Source organism: Bactrocera tryoni, chromosome 2 (assembly GCF_016617805.1).
Source record: "Bactrocera tryoni isolate S06 chromosome 2, CSIRO_BtryS06_freeze2, whole genome shotgun sequence".
In the NCBI taxonomy this organism is placed as follows: Eukaryota; Metazoa; Arthropoda; class Insecta; order Diptera; family Tephritidae; genus Bactrocera; species Bactrocera tryoni.
The window spans coordinates 28,810,988-28,831,474 of NC_052500.1; the positions used below are offsets into that span (position 1 = coordinate 28,810,988).

The 20,487-nt window shown below is 38.8% G+C and overlaps 1 protein-coding gene across 3 annotated transcripts in view; it reads right to left on the bottom strand.

The window, feature by feature from the left end:
• Positions 1-1,071: 1,071 nt before the first annotated feature.
• Positions 1,072-20,487, bottom strand: part of LOC120767967 (protein FAM107B) — a 69,273-nt gene continuing 49,857 nt past the window's right edge. Inside the window, exons 1-3 of one of the 3 annotated variants that reach the window (XM_040094372.1) lie at positions 14,841-14,972; positions 4,244-4,625; positions 1,072-2,684 (exon numbers count right to left, since the gene is read on the bottom strand). In XM_040094372.1, coding sequence (XP_039950306.1) covers positions 2,420-2,684; positions 4,244-4,625; positions 14,841-14,844 — 651 coding nt within the window. In that variant the 5' untranslated portion in view covers positions 14,845-14,972 and the 3' untranslated portion in view covers positions 1,072-2,419. Of the gene's footprint in view, positions 2,685-4,243; positions 4,626-13,949; positions 14,059-14,840; positions 14,973-20,487 lie in introns of those variants that run through there. The other 2 variants (XM_040094371.1, XR_005704727.1) reach the window with 2 other exon arrangements.

Consider the following 20,487-nt stretch of genomic DNA (forward strand, 5'->3'; position numbering starts at 1 on the left):
TCATGGAAAACATCGAGTTAGATCGGCATGTTTCATCTTGTGACATCGCCCAGAAGATGGGAGTTAGTCACCAAACCATTTTAAACCATCCGCAGAAGGCTGGATACACAAACAAGTTTGGTGTTCGGGTGCCGCATGATTTGACGCAAAAAAACCTTCTGGACCAAATCAACGCCTGCGATATGCTGCTGAAACGAAACGAACTCAACCCATTTTTGAAGTGGATGGTGACTGCCGACGAAAAAATGATCACATACGACAATATCAAGCCAAAGTGGTCGTGGTCGAAAGCCGCTGAATCGTCCCAAACAGTGGCCAAGCCGGGATTGACGGCCAGGAAGGTTTTACTGTATGTTTGGTGGAATTGGAAAAGGATCATGCACTGTGAGTTGCTCCCATATAGCCAGACGCTTAATTCTGCTATCTATGCGAACAACTGGAATGCTTGAAGCAGGCGATCGACCAGAAGCGTTCACAATTGGCCAACAGGAAGAGTGTAGTGTTCCACCAGGACAACGCCAGACCACACACTTCGTTGATGACTCGTCAGAAGCTACGGGAGCTCGAGTGGGAGGTTTTATCGCATTCACCATATAGCCCGGACATAGCGCCAAGTGATTACCACCTGTTCCTGTCCATGGCAAACGCCCTTGTTGGAGTAAAGTTGAACTCAAAAGAAGCTTGTGAAAAGTGGCTGTCCGAGTTCTTCGCAAATAAGGAGGTGGACTTCTACGAAGGGGGTATTATTAAGTTGCCGTCTAGATGGAAACAGATTATCGAACGAAACGGCACATATTTGAACTAAATCCGGTCACTGCAACGATTTATATAAAGCATTGAATAAGAAGCAAAAAGCAATCTTATATGGGAACTGAAACCTATGCGCAAAATATTTTATTGTTGACCTGTGTAATCGAAAGCTGTAACTTACCTCTCCGCTTTTTACTTTCAGTGATTGAAAAAAAAAAAATACATTTTAACTTTTTACTACAATAGAATTTATTTAAAACTAATTTTATAAGTATTATCTACGTTTCATACAATTATTGATTTTATTTGCTTTTGTTTTTGTTTTTTTTTTTAAAGAACGATTTTATATATCCCTTTACACTGTATTTTCAACGTTTTTGTTTTAATGTATTTATTTAGTATATTTTACCTCCCTGTTTCGCTTGTCAGACCTTTCCATTGCATTTAACATTTACAGTTATTTTTTATCGTTTTACACCGTTATAATTTCACTTTTTGCTTTATACACTCGTAAGTTAAGTCAATATGAGTAATTATTACAATCGTTAAGGTAGTCTCTTTGAACAGTTTCTCGTTATTTAACTTATTTAATTTTTCTTTTTCTTTTATTTTTATGTTTATGTTTTTGTTTTTGTTTTTTTTTATATTTAGTTAAAGGTTTAACACAGGGTCATGAGTTTTGTTGTTTCTTACAGAGTGGCGTTTTGTTAAAGGGTTCATACGTTAGAGTTCCACTACAAATACAATATAATACAGTACAATTATATGCTATTAATTAATATTACAAATACAGTTATGTTAAATGGGTTTTCATGTATAAAAATAATATCATTTCTTCATTTGAATTTCACCATACGTCATATAATTAGATACACTGATGATTGATAGCACATTTTGAGGGTCTGTGAAGTGGCAACGTAAGCGCTGGAGAAGAGATTCGAAGAAGCGTGCACATACATAGACAAAGAAGCTGTAATTTAGCGTCAATTACTGAATAAAAATAACAAAAACAAAAAAAGTGAAACCGTCACTTAAATGATTAACGGTTTATGTGTGCCTAAAAGCCCGAAATTTGTCTCTAATTTGAAAAGAAAAGTGTTTTAGTTCTAAAAATGTTTCTTGAGGGTCCGCTGCCCCATCACTTTAACAATTAAAATTTATGGATTAGAAATGTTACATTTAAGCGCGACAAGAATAAAAACAAAATTAAGCTAATTTACAAATATTGATATGTGACACACACATACATACAAACATAAACATGTCTGTGTATGCAGGCGGGTCATATCGAACAAATACTACTAAAGATTCTATTAAAGCGAATTAACGAATATTTTTAGCTAAAAAGTGTTGGCTCAAAAAGTGATGTGCGATAACTCAAAATGTACGCAAAATAACAAAAGTGGCCCACAACATTTCGACTAAAGTCAAACTTCGACACAAATACTACACTGCAATTTTGCACGCCAAAAAGTAGACTTCCATAAACATAAAATGGGAAAACTTATTTGTAAAGCAATCAAACTTATTAGGTTAAGCATAGAAGGGGCGTTGAAATTCTTTTCTCTTATTTTGTGGTTGTTATTGTTGAATGCGCGGGTGCTGTATTGTTGTTTGTATGTTTTTTTTTTGTTTTTGGTTTTCACTCCCTCCCTCCCATCGCCCCCATCTATTTTAGTTCGCTCGCCCGTTGCTGGCGCAGTTTCGCTCGCGCATTCAAGTATTCCGGATTCACATATTGCTTGTCCTCCTCGTCTTCGTCGCCCTCCTGGCGTTCGTGCTTTTGCGCACGCTCCATTATCACACGATTCAGTTCAGCTTTAAGGCCGGCGGTGGGTGAGAGATCCTCCTGTTGCTGTTGGCGTTGTTGCCGTTCGCGTTGCTTCTCGTAGGCCCGCTGCAGTTCGGATTTCTGATTTAGTACACTTTTGCCCCTATAAGGAATAGAGAGAGAGAGAGAAAGTAGAACAAAAGTTTTCTTTAGAGTCAGATGAAAATATTTTATTATTTTGGTAACAATCAAGTTAGGCTTGACCTTAATACAATGAGTTCAATAGGTATCGTTTAAGAAACGTAGCATAATCTTCTGTTTTGTTAGTGGTATGGTACAAATGACCTTTGGAAAGGACTAATAAGACACTATTAATTGATACCAGCAGCAAAATATGTTTCACAACATTACAATTTTCGAATCATATCGAAATGTAAAGTAAAAAAAAACAATTTTGTAAAGATCGTCGTCACTACTTTTCCATTTCTCTTCCCAATCCTTTCTCGACTTTATATTGTTTTCGAATGAGAACAGTGCTTTTATTTATCTATTTAATGGTACTTTTTTTTTTGTAGTTTTTACTATTGCCTTGGACAATATTCCATGCCGATATCTCGTCAATATATCTCGTCAAATACAGAAGTCTTCCATAAAAGGGCTGGGTCTTCATCAATTAGGCAATGGTGCGTTAAATGCCCCAAAACTAGGGAGAGGCTAGCCTTACTGAAGGAAAAAAAAATCACTAGATCTCTTGCGATCGATCTTGGGCCAAAACCAATGGGGACCAGGACAGACAAAGCTTCCGCGCTGCCCAGCTATTCAGTAGTAGAACACAAGAGGAGACGGGAGCCCCGCTCGGATTCTACCGATAGCTTGGTTCTATTGTGCATTTTCTTGCTAGCTCAACAGCTTTACTGTTTTCTACGATTCCGTTGAGGCCTGACATCCATACCAGTCTTATCACGAAAACACTTGATGTTATTGATAGCGAGGTTGGGCACTTTTTGATCGGCCTTGAACACACTGTTAATGAGTTCAAGGCTAGTATCATCGCTCTGCTATCTGAGTGGATGGTCACTTCTCCGAAGGAGGCTGTACTCTGGAGCAGTAAGTATACTGATACTTTAATGGCTGCAACCTCGGTCTGGAAGATACTACAAAGTCAGAACGTCAGAAACTGGAGTTGATAGAGGGCTCCTGACAGTCGATCCCTTCCTCAACATTTTCCCCAAGCTTTGACCCATCCGGGAATAAGCTCACTTCTCCTCTCTTCCAACGGCTTCTTCCCAACCACTACTCCCTTACCAATTTATGGGTAGAAAAGGAGCCGCCAGAGTTCGGTTTAGCGACTCCATGATCCCAGTGATCCGTTATGAAGTCACAATGAGTGAGGATTTCCGAGTGTTCAGACCCGTGTTTTTTAGGAATCCTGACTCTCTGAATCTGATGGAAACTTTCGCAGCCATACACCTTCCGGCGATGTCCACGAGCAATATGTGTAGGATGGCGTTAAATGCCAATGTAATAAGCTATGCCAAATTTCGAACAGACATCTCGTCAAATAAACTTAGGGACTGATTTGCGCATATACAGACAGACAGGGAATGACTAAATCGACCCAGCTCGCCATGCTGCTCATTTATGTACATATTTTAAAGTGTCTCTAACAAAATGTAAATACATACCATACAAATGAATGGAAGTTGTTTAATTAATACTCACATTTTAGTGTTGAATTTCAGCTCTCGATGCAGCTGCTGCCGTTCATTCGATTCCAAACAGGGATTTATCAGTTTTCTGGGCAGTATGAGTCCGTCCGCATCTTTTTGTACTCCCGGCGGTGGCGACGACATCATCATTGTTATTGTTGTTGTGGTGCGTTCGTTCGCTGCGAGTGCGCTGCTAATCGCCTGTCGTTTATTCTCAAACCACTCTGGCCCAGCGGTCGGTATGGATTCAGGTTCCCGTAGCTCGATCTTCTCCGAAGTCGACGAAGTTAACGATGACGAGGCTGTTGTCAATATTATTGGTGAATCTTGTGAAGATGTTGCTGTTGTTGAGCGTTTCTTCGGACTGTCGGTAATGGAAGCTGAAGAATCTGTGCCTGCAAGAAAGTACAGAAAAGCAAAGAGATTGTTAAAAATTAAGTTGTAAGTAAGAATTCTACTTGAAATTTGTTGTTGTTCAAAGAGCGACACAAAACGGCGTTTATTTACAGCTTCGTACAATTTTGCTCAGCTGCTCTGGAATGCGCAGTGGTCAGTGAAATGTAATAAAAGCAACAAAAACTGAGCATCGCGGCCACTTTTTGCCAAACAAATGGGCATATTACCGCGCTAAAAGGTCTACAATAGTGGCAGTGACCGCCGAGTAAGATCACAAGAAACAGTGCTAATCAATATTGGAGTCAATGATTTATGACAAAAGCGAAACGAGCGAGCGAAATGTAACAAAAGTAATTGACTTCTCTTCTCTTATTTTTTTTGTCATTTTGTTGTGTTTTAATTTTTACATTTCTTCAATATTTCTGCGCTTCTTTATACTTATTTTCATTTTGTGTTTTTGTATTCGGTGTCGCTCTCGACACCATGGAACTTGGCTGAATGTCAATTGAAAGCACTTCCCGTACAATTGCCGCCAACAATAGCGATTTCTTAAAAGAGCGGACGTCCAACCGTTTGCTGAAGTGCCAGTAGTCTTGTATAGATTTTAGTTAAGTATACACAGAAAGGAAAATACAAATATTTTTTATTAATAACACTTAGTCGGATCGAATTGAATGCCGAGTGGTATGCAGACAAATCCTGTTAAAGAACCCACACCGAACATCTCCCAATTGATTGGGCTCAGTATATAGAATTAATGAAATTTTATGTCAGGAGCTCACTATGAACTATAGTTTCAGACTACCAGATCTCTGTAGCCGCTTTCAAACGGAGGTGACTGCCATCATATTAGCAGTAGATGTACTGTTCCGAAGTGCAGCTTTCTTCAGGGAGATGTGCATCCAATAGCAGAGAGACTAGACTTGCTGACTGTGCGCTCAAAACTAATCAAGGAATGAATGACCTTATTAGCAATAGCTTCAATATTTTTTCAAATTAGTTTTGTATGGGTGGCCGGTCACAGCGGAATCGTCGGAGCTATGTAAGGACATCCTTCACCCAATTTCATCCGATTGGAAGCGAGTAGATTTTCAGATGTCTTCTTGAGTTCTGGCGTTGGACCTTTCGACCAAGCTTAGCAAAAAAATTATGCAGATGTCTTCTTGAGTTCTGGCGTTGGACCTTTCGACCAAGCTTAGCAAAAAAATTATGCTCAAAAGAGCACTATAACCATTCTTCAGTGTTTCGGGAACCTTTCAGACCAAATTTTTAGCAAATAGTTGTATCAAATTCCATAACAAGTAGAGCATCTAGAGCATATGTGATCTCATCAACTGCTCCGTGCATAGCTTTCTTTGAAATCATTAACAAACATATTAATTGGCCATTTAAAAAGTAACTACTTCAAACTTAAGATATCATTAGCTGGGTGAAGCAGATACATGTGGGGTCTTCTTCTAAGTAATCCTAATCATCCATACCCAGTAGCTGCAAGCTAAATGATTAAAATGCACTCCTTCAGACCGAAATTGCGGGAATAACAGAAGATGCCACGTGGGCTGCTGCTTAAACCAGCAAATAAACCTTCTAGTAGACAGCCACGCGGTCAATAACTAGACTCTCAGTATATAACTCGTTTAATACCAATTATGTACACAGTCAGCTGAGAGCACAATTCTTCCAAGCTATTCCAGACCAACTAATCCTCCTCCAACTGTTGTTTGAAACAATGGTGCCTAGCATAACACCTCATGTCTTGGAACATTACTTTGAGCTTGTGTTAATGGTGGACCGATAAAAGAGGTTCTAACTCTCGGCAAAAGGAAACTTATAGTCTTGACTGACGACAGCGTTAATCCGGATTAACTGCGCAGATCCAAATTTGTAGGTAACAGACGGCAGCTATGCGGGTTTGAAACTCACTTAAACAGCTGATTGTCGTTTTTTTCATTCACAATAGATTAAAATTAAAATCTAGAATTTTGAGGATTAAATGGCTGTTAGCAACGGAGTTATTTTCACTAACTCCTGAATTAATCCGAATTAATGCAATTAATGTGGGGTATGATGGGATGCTGGTTCATTATTTTTACGAATGTCCAGCCTGCAGGCGACTGAGATGGTATATACTCCACGTCTTCCGAGGTTCCAACTTAAGCGACACTGGGCATCAGGGGTGGAAAAAATGTGGTATTTTACCGAATTCGCTGAGTTGCTGGATAAGGCTTAATTTGGTGACCAACCGTCAGCATAATGGGTCTAATGTAATGTACGCAGTGCTTTTCAAACAAGCAACCATAGGTTTGGTTAGGTTAGGTTAGATGGCTGATCAAAGATCGCACGTGGACTGCTAGCTGTAGTCCTTTGTGAAGCCATAGAAGAGAAGAACTCCTGGCAAAATAAAATTCTTAAAGAAATCCAGAAGATCTCCATCAGTAGGGAAATAACACACATAACTTTTTAGCAATTTTCGATCTTGCCGTTTCAAGCAGTTTCTTCTTTATAATCTTTATTTCGAAATTGCGTTCTCAACATACCATCGTTCTATATTAGCTTAAATAGCAACAAAACTAACAACCAATTATGTGTTTTGGAAAGAAAGCTTACAAGGGCATTGAAAAACTAGCCGCAAATTATAACCTGTTGTAGCGGAGAAAAAAAGAAAACCAAACCAGCGTTAAAACATAATTGAAACAAAAAGTAGACTACCGGAGCAACAAAGTACTTGTGGCTGTATACCGCATGCCATAGTGCAACAAATACCCTGCCACATTTGTCACAAACACAAAAGTCAAATATTCTTACGAGCGTATCGCGGATAGATTAAGGTTAATAGCAGACACGACAGAGACCATTGTAACAGCACACAAATGCAACGACGAGTCCAAAGAAAGTACGAACCAAGAACACTGGGCCGCATATTTGCCGCTGGGTGAATACTTAGGAAAATAACTTAATAGTTTTGCTGATGCTCAGCGCGCTGGCGGTTTCCATAATTGCCGCGACGCTGTTAGAATGCAGCAAACGGCAGAAGGCACCTATAAGATGACATGCTTCTCAGCGATGATATACATTGCTACTACATACAAACATTGATAAGTACGTGCATATGTATGTAAGTGTGTGTTGTCATGGTCCGCGTAGCACTCTCTTTTTCAGACGCATCACACTGTGCCGCCATGTGCCACCTGACGACAGCGGAAGACACTACAAAAGCGACAACAGCAGCCAATACAACGGCATCAACCTCAAACAATTGTTACCGCTATTCTATTGCCATACATATTACAGCTATCAGCCGTCATATTAACCCATATTTTCACGCATCAAATTAATGCAGAACAAAAAGAGTGCCGCTGTGGAGCTCTAAGCGCATAAAACACTGAAGTGGCCCACAAAGGCAGCGACAAAGGCGTCTAAAGTTTACTAAATTAGTTGGAATTTCACATACGCATAAGCCTTTCTCGCATTAGAGGCATCACGTTCTATTGTTCATTTGTTATTTCGCTGCTTTATTTTACCATTTCGAAAACATCGCGCCAACTGACACTGAAATGTTCGGGTTAACGAGCTACAAGTCGTCGTCGCTGACTGAAATGTTAACTAGCTTGTGGATGTGTGTGCAATAATGCTCAGCGCCTGCGGTCGTGTATGGGCGAAAATATGAACAGCGCTTACAGCTTGTTTACAAATTCGCTGGCCCCAAGTGTTCTTAGCTTTTGGGCTTTATGAGTTTGTTTTCGACATTTTTTTTAATTAATTATTATACCCTGAACACTTCGAAGGAAACATTGGAGACCCTCTAAATTTATATATACATAAGATTGGCGTGACATGTTTCGTCGATTTAGCCAGGTTCTTCTCTTCCTCTGTAAACAGAACGGTTGGAATTTAAAGTTTGTGTTAAAAACTATTTTTTTATAAAATATCTTCACGAAATTTCCAAGAGATTGTTATCCAAAGCCATAATCTACCATCTCTGAACAAATTTTACAGATTGGACCACTCTAGCTTATAGCTGCCATACAAAATGACCGATAAAACTCAAGTCCCTGTATGGAAAACGTTTTCATTTGACAAGGTATCTTCACGAATTCTGGCATATTAGGGAATAATAAGACAACGTTACAATATACAAACAAACCGACCGAATAAAATCAAATCTCCGTGCACACGATAGTCTGGTCCACATAACCGGAACGAAGCGCGATTTTTATCCGGCCACGAACTGTCAGCTCAGCAGATTTCTGCCGCTACAACAACAACAATAACCGAACAAAAGTTATTTCTTGTATAGCAACTATGTTCTTTGTGAAAGGTATTATATATGCGCTGCAGCCGAAGTTCACGTTTTTTCTGATTTTATTTTTATTTTTGGAGAAATTTCGCAAACAAAACGCTTAGCGTCTTCAGTGTTTACGCGCTTAATTGACGTTTCTCTGCAACCTGTTTTTGGAGTTCCACTTTGGGCTTCTTTTATTCAGTGTTCGTACTCATTCAACGCCGTGACCTATTGAGCAATCAGCAGCCTTGAATGTTTGCATTAACAATAAACAACACCAAAGAACTTTTATTAATGACTTGCGAGTTCGGCGATTACCACTTATGCTACGAAGAAACCTACTCATACATATACATATGTATAGTTGTAAATCCACTTAGTTGTGTCGAACTGTTGATTTCATGTTTGAAAATTCTGCAACGACACGGCTTGTGTGGCACCTAAAAAGGGGTTAATTGCCCTCCGGTGATACAACAGGGCATGATGTGGGCATGAGTATGGCACATTAAGTTTTTTGAAGCGAAAAGCTGATCATGCTACTTAATATTAGTAAGCTTATTTGGTTAGCAATTTTAGCAATTGAAAGTAAGTTTTCGCGGTTCAAGTTAAAATTTCTCTGATTCGGATTTTCTCTTCATAAAGACGTTTTAATAACCACTGAACTGATAACAACAAGAAAAACATTAACATCTTTTTTACGTAACCCGTTAACAAACATGTATTAAAATTATCGTGAGTTGTCCTCTCAAATCTTTTTGTGTAGTATAGACTATTTACCGACGCTTCTTCTAATCATTTTTCACTTTACTCAATCGCGTATAAATGGAAAATATAACTAGTAAAAACTGGTGGAAAATATTGTAGCAAATTAATTTGTTTGTATAAAAGCTCTAAGATAAAAGAATCAAGCTTTTGTTTCTGTGTTTTTTTCTGAAATTATCATACATACTTTTTTTAAGTAGGGGGAAGAATCAAACAATCCACTAAACCTAACCTAAACCGAACTCCCAACTCCAAACTCTCGCACGGAACCACCTGATTAAGAATTACTTCTTGGAAGTGATCAGATATTTAAGTCTCCCCTAAGGCACGAATTAACAGACGTCTAATATGTCTCAGCTTTGTCATGATTGAGACTGCCGCTTCGCTGACAGCTTTAGCCAGTTATCATTGGCCTGACACACGAGTGTCGTTAAATTTTCCACCGTAAAACTACCACCGAGTGTAGTGAGAATGGGTGGCAATAAAAGAACATATGCTCAGGGTCCTCAAAGCAATGTTGTCTGTATATCCACGAATGGATGTCCGGTATCAGTTTGCGGGTCCATCGTCATTTCTCTGATTCTTCTGCCACCACTGCTTCCATATTGTTAAGCTCTGATTCTTTCTTCTCTTTTGGCTACAATAGACGGCTTTGATAATTTGTATAGCCGCTCGTATTCGTCATCCTGGATGTCAATAAGCATCATACTGGCTATTACTTCAAGAACATCGGCTGATTTTGTTCGGAAAGCACTGATAACTCTTAGTGGCTACAGGTTGTGTGTTGCGCTTACTCGTCTGGATATGCTAGAATGCCTAGCGTCTGGATCCCTATTGGAGCCGCATATAATACAACCGATTTCTTTACTTTTGCGAGTAAAAATCGCCGACTGGAACGCACGTATTCTTTATTTGCCAACATTATTTGATAAGGCGTTTAGAATTTTATTCGCTTTATATTCGCTTAAACTTGAGCCTTGAGTGTATTAGGGCTCCCAGATAATTTATTTGTGGCTGTGAGCGAATCTCCCACTTCCCTATGGTGAAGATATACTTTCCTCCACTTTTCTAGTACTTATGAGCAAGACTTTTGTCTTTTACTTAGCCAGTTTTAAACTCATTTAGAAGAACCATTGTACATATATACCTCAATTGGTGTGTTTGTTTTACGAAGGATCACTACATATACTACACCGCGACCTAAAAGATTTAATCTTTCTTGATAAACTCAAAATGGCCCAGAGCTAGTCAGAGTACTAGACATATTTTCTTCTAATTAAGAGAAAACACTTTCTTAGTTATTCGATAATTTGCAATGGGCTCTCGGGCGCTCTGGAACGTTCGCGTAAACACTAGATATGTTTTTCTCAAAACTATGTTTTTTTGAACTAAGCAACACTGTAGGTCGTAAAATGCTTGGTAGGTTTCAATGAAATTTATACATATTTTTAAAACATAAAAACGAGTACCTGAACAAAGTGTTTTTTTTTTGTCGATTTTTTATAAACAATTCACGGTTTTCTATTTTTCGAAAATGTGCAAAAAAATTCTGAATCTTTCGAAATTAAGAAATATTTTATCAGGCCCTATATCTATTAATTATTATTTTATATCTATTAATTAAAAAAAAATTGTCCGAATTATTTCAGCTGAATCTCCAAAAGTTAGTGATGGTCGCCGCAAAAAGCTTCAATTGACACTATATCAGCACAAGCAACCTTTACTTTTAAAATTATTAATTTTTACATTTATTGTTAAACACACTGTAGTATCGGTATTTGTGATTGGTGTTCGCATGAAGTCTAATCAATGACAGCTGAACGATATGTTCAATATATGTGGAACCAAGTAAGTCGCATCATCGTGGAAGAGATATGAGTTGGGAGTAGGTTAGGTTTAGCGGATTAAAGTTCCACACCCCGGCTTTCGATGCTTCCTACTACTATAAAGAAATATTACAAAGTCAAACCATGAGATTTTGGGTACCGAATTCAGAAAATTAATGTTTTCTTGTTTTGCTTATAAATATTTTCTTAATTATCTATTGAACTTCAGCAGTTTTGTTACAATCATATTACGGGAATACGAAAGTCATGCCTTTGATGACTGTTAGAAAGTTTGTCGAGTCATAACATAAATATTTTCCAAAATATGCTAGCACGACTTAATTGGTGTGTATCCCGCTTTATATTTACTGTTCACTTGTAACAGCGCTTTTTTGTATATGTATTAGTCCGATCTGAATATTTTGCTTAGGAGCTGCAAAGTTGTATTGGACGTCCATGGTAAATTTCTTCAAGACGGTGTGCAAAATTTCAATTCGTTATGTCAAACACTGAGGGATAGCGCATACTAGATATATACCGAATATGGCTAATTCGACTCAGCTCATCTTGCTGATCATTTATACAATGTACAAAAAAGGACCAAGAGTTTGTAATTTAAATTTCCCGGGTAAATGATATTTCAAAAAAATTTATTTTGTTGAGTTGGTAGGACTGTCCTTAATTACTATGCTAATTACGGTTAATGCTTAAGTCGGTACATCTCAGCCTTCGAGTGGTACAAAGCCTTCAAAAACGGTCGAGAGATCGTTGAAGACTTGTCTCGTTCTGGATGACTTTCGAACTCTTCAACTGATATAAATATTAAAAAAAGTGAAGAACATGGTGCTTGAAAATCGTCAGGCAAGTGTTAGAGAGATGAGAAAAGAAAGCTCGACATCGCTTGTAAATGATATTGGTTGATGTTTTGGGTATGAAACGCGTTCTTGCTCAAAGCTGAACTTTTTTCAAAAAGAATTCATTCCGAAGGGACACACGGCCAATGAGCAGTTCTATTTGCCCGTATTGATGCGTTTGCGTGAAAACATCCTTCAAAAACAGCCGGAATTGTAGAAAAACAAATCATGGATTTTACACGATGTTAATGCACCATCGCATCGGGCCACGATTGTGACGGAATTTAAGCCAAAAACGCAATGAATAACATTGATCAATCATCGTATTCATCAGATTTCGCTCAGTGTGATTTTTCCTTGTTCCCCAAACTGAATTTGGTTCTCCATGGAACCCGTTTTCAGCCGGTCGAAGAGATAAAACAAAATTCGCTGAAGGTCATCCCAAAAAGTACTTATGAAAAGTGTTTCGAGGACTGGCAAAATCATTGACATAAGCATATTACATCTGATGGGGACTACTTTGAAGGTGACAAAATAAATATTGATGAATAATTAAATATTTTGCGCTCTATTTACAACTTCTGGGTACTTTTTTGTCACAATGTATACCGAATATGGTTAATTCGACTCCGTTCATCATGCTGTTCATTTATATACATATGTACATTAAGGTGTGCCATTTTGAGGCAACCTTTTTTTTCAACTGAAAAACAGGCTCAAAACTTTCGAAATGTGTAAAAAAAAAAGTCACTCAAAAGATGAGCTCTTAATATTAATATTAAGAGGTGCCTCTTTAAAATTTTTTGTTATAAATATAAATTACATGGAAAAAAATCATTTTTTTTGTGGTGGTTATTGTGCGGAGGTAATTATATGTGCACGCGATGGCTGCCAGTAGGGATGGTAAACTCGATTCCGATTCTACTCGATAATCGAGTTTTCTCGTAAAATGATCGATTTTTCAGAATCGATTTTCAGTAGTCGAAGTCGATTACGAATCGATTCTTGACATTCGAAAAATCGTGTTTACTTTTTCTTCAAGTTGTTGCAAACTGCGCGCAAACCTAACCTAAGCTGCATCAAATATAAAATAACAGTAGTTGTATGAATATTTTAAAAATTAACCGTTATCAAAGTTTCCACATGCAACAAACCCTAAACGGTTTAACCACACATCTCAAACATACACTGCCTCACTCATGAACAATAACACTGTGTTATGAAATAAGTACTGTTGTTTTATGTAATTTTTTTTCTGCCTTAAGCAAATCGATTAATTAAATGACGCTGCAAATCGCATGGCTTTTAAGTAATTAACACTTTTTGGGGAAATTCGAAAGCTATTTAAAAACTCCGCTCATTTGGTTGTAACCGTGCCGCCGTCGACCACAATTTTTGGCTAATTTCAGTGGCTTTGAAGCCGGAGGCGTTGATTGAGTTACAAAATGAGTGAAATACAAAAACAAATAGTGAAATTCGTTTTGTAAGCAACAAAACAATGATAAGCAAAAATGTGGCCGAACACATGTCAAATGTAATTAAGCGACAACAGCAACAACAGCGGTGGTTACGAAAAGCACGCAAATCGGTTGCACTCACTTTCGAAAACTCGCATGCGGCTCATTATGCCGGACGAGATGTGCGTGCGACTCATTTTAATAAGCCTGGCTGAATTACTTTTCAATTTTTCAATTTATTTTCGGCGTTAAGTGTTTACTTTTTGCGTATTTTTATGATTATTTTCAACGTCTGTAGTTATGGCTTAAATGCCGTGTAGACGCTGGACGCGGCCACTGTTGGCTGCAATGCTAAGTGGCAAGTTGTTCAAGCGTGTCGTCGCTCCTGTTATAAAATCACACGGTTACGTTTCAATTTCGGAGCCACAAAAATGTGATTAGCACGTTCAATTACACTAATAATAACAACTAATGCGTTGCACGTTTAAGCTTTGGCCACGCAAAATGCCGTTGCCTGACTGTTGTGCGGCCGTTGCCAATCGATTTTGCTAACTAAATTAAGCAACGGGTTTAATTGAATTTGAATGACTGTGTGATATTTTGCTTTGTTTTTTGCACTTTTTTATTGAAATAATTTATTTTTTATTTTATTTTGCTTTAATGAAGTTGTTGCCGCGCGCAAAACACTCGTTAAATATTTAAATACTGTCGGCGTGTGCGATTAATCAATGCGATTGCCTATTTTGTTGCCCACTGCCGCAGCTTTGCCTGCAACTTGGCCACTGCAATCGCCATTCTCGGCGCTTCTGCGCTGATTCCCCAACAGATACGGCAACGATCCGCCGCGGTGGCAGCAAGCAAGCTTCCTTTAGCAGTTTGGCGCTGCTTTGTTACGTGTGCAGCGTCGTTGCCCCCACTTGTCATTGTCACAAGCCGCCTGACACTTTGTTGTTCCAATTGTTACACTATCCGCTTTACACTTAACATTCATTCCATTTTTATTTTATTCTGTTCTATTCTATTTAAGCCTTACACATGCGCCTCTATTGCCCGCATTCGTTTGCTGCTTTGTGTTGCACAGGCTTTCCGTTGTTTTCACTTTCCACACGCTGCTGTGTCCGTCCGCTGGCAGCTGTCCGTCTGACACCGAGCACGCCAAAGTCACACTTAAGCACGGCCGAGAGGCGCCACATGTTGCCGCCACTACCAGAGTCGTAAGCCAAGAGTCGAGGCGCACGAATACTGCCCGAATGCCCCGCGCTGCATGCAGTTGCAGCAATTGTTGCGAGTCGTGAGGCGCTGCGCTGCGCCGCATTATCGTCAAGGTGGGCGCAAAAATCGATACTTAAATGACGGCAGCCTCATGCCTTGCTATTTCTATTTCGAGCAAGCACACTTCACAGCGACGAACAGTGGTGCGAGCGCTTGTAAATGATGGTCAAATGACAGCTCTTAGTAAACTTCTTCTTTCCTGGCGTAGACACCGCTTACGCGGTTATAGCCGAGTTAACATCTGCGCGCCAGTCGTTTCTTCTTTTTGCAATGTGGCGTCATTTGGAGATTCCAAGCGAAGCCAGCTCCTTCTCCACCTGGTCTTTTCAAAGGAGTGGTTGTCTTCCTCTTTCCTGTATTTTCGCCTAATAGGACGACATGACTTAGCCAGCCTAGTCCCTGGCTTTTAATTCGCTGAACTATATCAATGCCTCATATATCTCATATCCATCGAATGGCCAACGCGCAAAGGGCCATAAATCCTCCGCAGAACCTTTCTCCAGGTGACTCGTAACGCCGAGTTGTCAAATGTTGTCATCGTCCAAGCCTCTGCAGCATAAGATTTTCCTTCTCAATCGCCTATCTGTTACCAAGAGTTATTCTGCGTTGGATTTCGAGGCTGACATTGCTGTTGCTGTTAATACTGATTCCAAGATAAACGAAATTATCCACGGTCTTAGTAAACTAGTGGAAGTTTTCCTAAGCTAATTCATAGAAGGTATAAAAAATAGCGAACGTATTTAGTTCTTCTCATGACGCTGATTTTGGAACTCCAGAGGTTTCTATGAAATAGAATTCTACCACTTCGTCGGCTGCTTTTGTAGTCGAGAATTAGCAAAAATATAACGAGTTTGTTTTAGAATGTGGTTTTCCACGAGGCAATACTTTTTTCGTAGTTTGTATTTTTGATAGCTGTTCATTGATTTATACTCAGTTTGGTTTGCCATTTCATAATGAGCAGACCCACTTCGGAACAATGTTTGAAAGTTATGCCGCGCGCTGCGTCCAATATTCGGTCGACATAATCGCCCAGCGGAAATGGTAATTCGAGCAACCACGGACCGGTTTCGCACCAAGGTTACTTTGGTGGAAAATGCGCATTCTCAGAGATGCCGTTCAGTGTTCGCCGAAAACGCCATTGCTGGCGTGGAGCAGAGTATCGAAAAAGACCCGAGTCAGTCCATCCGCCATCGCGCGTAGCAATCGGAGCAGTGACCCACCACTTTATGGAAGGTTTTGCAAAAGGACCATACTTCTTCAAAAAATGAAGACGCTGAAAATGTGAAAGGGAACCCTGATTAATGACTTTCTCGTGGAGGATGTTGATGTGGACCACCTATAGTTGTAACGAGATGGTGTTAAATACGATACCTCCAACGAATTAATCAATTTATTGAATAAAACTTTCGATAAGTACATTCAAGTACAAAAGTACTTCAAAGATAGTACGCAGATAAGCCCGAGACTATTTAGAAGAGAATATTTGGGTATTACTGTTGACATACGGCTCCAGTTGCTGTACAAAGTGTTCGAAAATTGGAGATCTCAACTGGACTTTACTCGAGTAAGCTGCGACGAATTATGCGTTCTGAAATAACTGTTAAAGTTCCAGATGTCAGCTGGGATCTGATACTCGGAGCATGCCTCCATTAGACTAGTCTCGGATTAGGCTGTGATATTATCTAGTAAACTCCCTGATACTTTTTGTTATTGTTGTAGCTTATAATTTACGACTCATGTCAAAAAAAATTTACCCTTTATTAAAAATAGTCGACTGTCTACCAAAAATATAATGCTAAGATAACTCTTACATACTATATATAGTTGAAGGTTCCGTTTTTATACTCTCGCAACAAAGTTGCTAAGGAGAGTATAATAGTTTTGTTCACATAACGGTTGTTTGTAAGTCCTAAAACTAAAAGAGTCAGATATAGGGTTATATATACCAAAGTGATCAGGGTGACGAGTAGAGTTGAAATCCGGATGTCTTTCTGTCCGTCCGTCCGTCCGTGCAAGCTGTAACTTGAGTAAAAATTGAGATATCATCATGAAACTTCTTACAAGTATTTCCTGACTTCATAAGAAGATTAGGTTCGAATATGGGCAAAATCGGCCCACTGCCACGCCCACAAAATGGCGAGAACCGAAAACCTATAAAGTGTCATAACTAAGCCATAAATGAAGATATTAAAGTGAAATTTGGCACAAAGGATCGCATTAGGGAGGGGCATATTTGGACGCAATTTTTTTGGAAAAGTGGGCGTGGCCCCGCCCCCTACTAAGATTTTTGTACATATCTCGGAAACTACTATAGCTATGTCAACCAAACTCTATAGAGTCGTTTCCTTCAGGCATTTCCATATACAGTTCACAAATAGAAGAAATCGGATAACAACCACGCCCACCTCCCATACAAAGGTTATGTTGAAAATCACTAAAAGTGCGTTAACCGACTAACAAAAAACGTCAGAAACACTAAATTTTACGGAAGAAATGGCAGAAGGAAGCGGCACCCAGGCTTGTTTTAAAAATTGAAAATGGGCGTGGCGTCGCCCACTTATGGACCAAAAACCATATCTCAGGAACTACTCCACCGATTTCAACGAAATTCGGTATATAATATTTTCTTAACACCCTGATGACATGTACGAAATATGGGTGAAATCGGTTCACAACCACGCCTTCTTCCAATATAACGCTATTTTGAATTCCATCTGATGCCTTCTCTGTATAATATATGTATACATTAGGAACCAATGATGATAGCGGAATAAAACTTTACACAAATACGGTATTTGAAAAATATGTAAATGACGGATAACGAAATTTTGATTATCACTTTATCATGCGAGAGTATAAAATGTTCGGTGACACCCGAACTTAGCCCTTCCTTACTTGTTGATATTGTTTTAGGTAGAACGATTTCAAGAAGCACCGCCGCCTATCGAAGCTTTTTTGGAGAACATGATTTCGAAGGTGGGTACAGTAGCCGCCATTTTACAATAAAATCCCAATATAGGAATCCTTGCAGCCGCACATTTAATAAAGTTTAAGGAGGAGAAATACGATACCTTCTTTACGAATAAAATAAATGCCGAAAGTTAGACCCTTTCTCAAATCTAAAACAACCCTTTTTTCGAACGATATCTTGTCGAACAAAGTTGCCGCCTTGAATTTTCGAAAATCGATAAATATTTTTAAGCTTAACGAGACACACGCAAGCTTGTCCCACTGTGCAGTTACTGATAATAAATTTGCACTATATTTAGCAACAGTTGTGCAGCACTGGGGGGAAAATGCAGCGACACACACACACGTGCGTACGTTTGGCTGTGTGTGTATCGGAACTATGCTTTGAATTGTTTGGCCTAGTTTTAGGCACTGCATTTTCGAAATGCAACAACACCGTACACGAGTGCTCGGAGTCATTTTCAGCCTTTACACATAATCGGTTAATCCTGCCAAGGTATTAAAAGTGAGAGTGTAATGGTGCATTTAAAGCCGGGCGAGTTGGCAAAGGCGGTGGAAACGGTTAGGTGCTCGTTCGGAGAGTGGTGCAGCAGCGGGTAATTTGAGTGTGGCACGAGTATTTTCGGCATATTCATGTCAATAACTGCAGTAGTGTTTATAAATACATTTCCCTTAGTCAGCAGGCATAATTCGTATACAATAAAAATAGGTTGGCAGCTTAAAAGTGCTACCAGTGCGCACAAGTAAATACTAGACTCGAATTATCTGCTTGAACTACTAATGAAGGTAAATATTCTCCATTTATGTTTAAGTATTTACCAAAAAAATTGAATAATACGGCTTTTTGTGGAAACGAGGAGATGTATTTACCGACTATTTGATGCCGAAAATCGAAGCTCGTGATCGCGGCGACATTTGGTTTCAACAATGCGGTGCCACTTCTTACACATGGCAGCAACCAATGGATTTATTGAGTGAACACTTCGGTGAGTAGAAAGTTTCACGCATTGGGCCGGTCGTGTGGCCACCAAGATCGTGGGATATCACACCGTAGACTTTTTCCTTTGCGGATATATAAAACGAAAAAGAACTTTAGCTTTAGTTTTCATATGAGACTTTGATCGGTCTCGGACGGTTCGTATGTCAGCTGTATGCTTTAGAAGTACGTGCTGCTTGATTTATTCGAGGTTTTAGCGATGTTGTGGTTAATAATTCATACTAAAACAAGAAAAAACGTTAACTTCAGCTACACCGAAGCTGATATACCCTTCGCAGGTGCATTTCTTTTAGTAACTATGTGTTCAATTTATATGGAAGCTATATGCCATACTAATGCTATCTGAACAAGTTTTTCGGAGATTATATCATTACCTTAATCAGTAATCCATGTCAAATTTCGTGAAGATACTATGTCAAATGCGAAAGTTTTCCATACAAGCCCTTGATTCCGATCGTTCGATTTGTATGGCAGCTATATGCTATAATGAGCCGATCTGAACAATTCCTTCGGATATTACATTGTTGCCTTAGAAAATAATCTGTACCAAATTTCGTGAATATATCTTGTCAAATGCAAAAGTTTTCCATACGAGAACTTTTTTCCGATCGTTCAGTTTGTATGACAGCTATATTCTATAGTAGTCCGATCTGAACAATTTTTTGTGCACTTATGCAGTTGCTTTGGACGACAACACACGCCAAATGTCGTGAAAATATCTCAGCAAATAAAAAAGTTTTCCATAATAAGACTGTATTTTGATTGACCAGTTTGTATGCCAGCTATATGCAATAGTGATCAGATGTGAGCAGTTCTTTTAGAAATAATGACGTGTACAATATTTCAGTTCTATATCTTAAAATATGGGTTATTCGCTTATATACAGAAGGTCATTTCTGAACTACACATTCTTGTTGATTATTTACATACAAGTATATATTAAGGTGTTTTTTTTTGAACTATTAATTTTTTTCAGTCCCGTCACGAAATTTCCTTGGAAATGCCCTAAAAAAGAATTCCCTAAAAATTTTAGCCCTTAATATTTACATTAAGAACTGGACCAAGGCCTTTAAACATTTTCCATGGAAAATGCACTACAATCGTGAGTTTTTATCTTTAAACTCCTACAGATCAGAGGTATTTTATGGCATCGCTTTGACTTTTGACGCATATTTCTCAGAATTGTTCACTCTACAAAAGTGCTCCGTGCAACAAAGTCGTAACTCACACCGGCGAGGTAGTACGGGGCTCTAAACCTGATTTTTCCAAGAATTTCGCATTTTTTTGTAGATATTTCGTAAATAACAGGAGCTACTCAAATTTAGTAAATAAATAAATTTAGATTGTGAGATCTTTGCTTTTTTACCACAGAGGTGGCCAAAGAGAATTCTGTTCGAAACAAAGTTACTGAAACATAAGAAATAGTTTGTCTTTGAGTGGC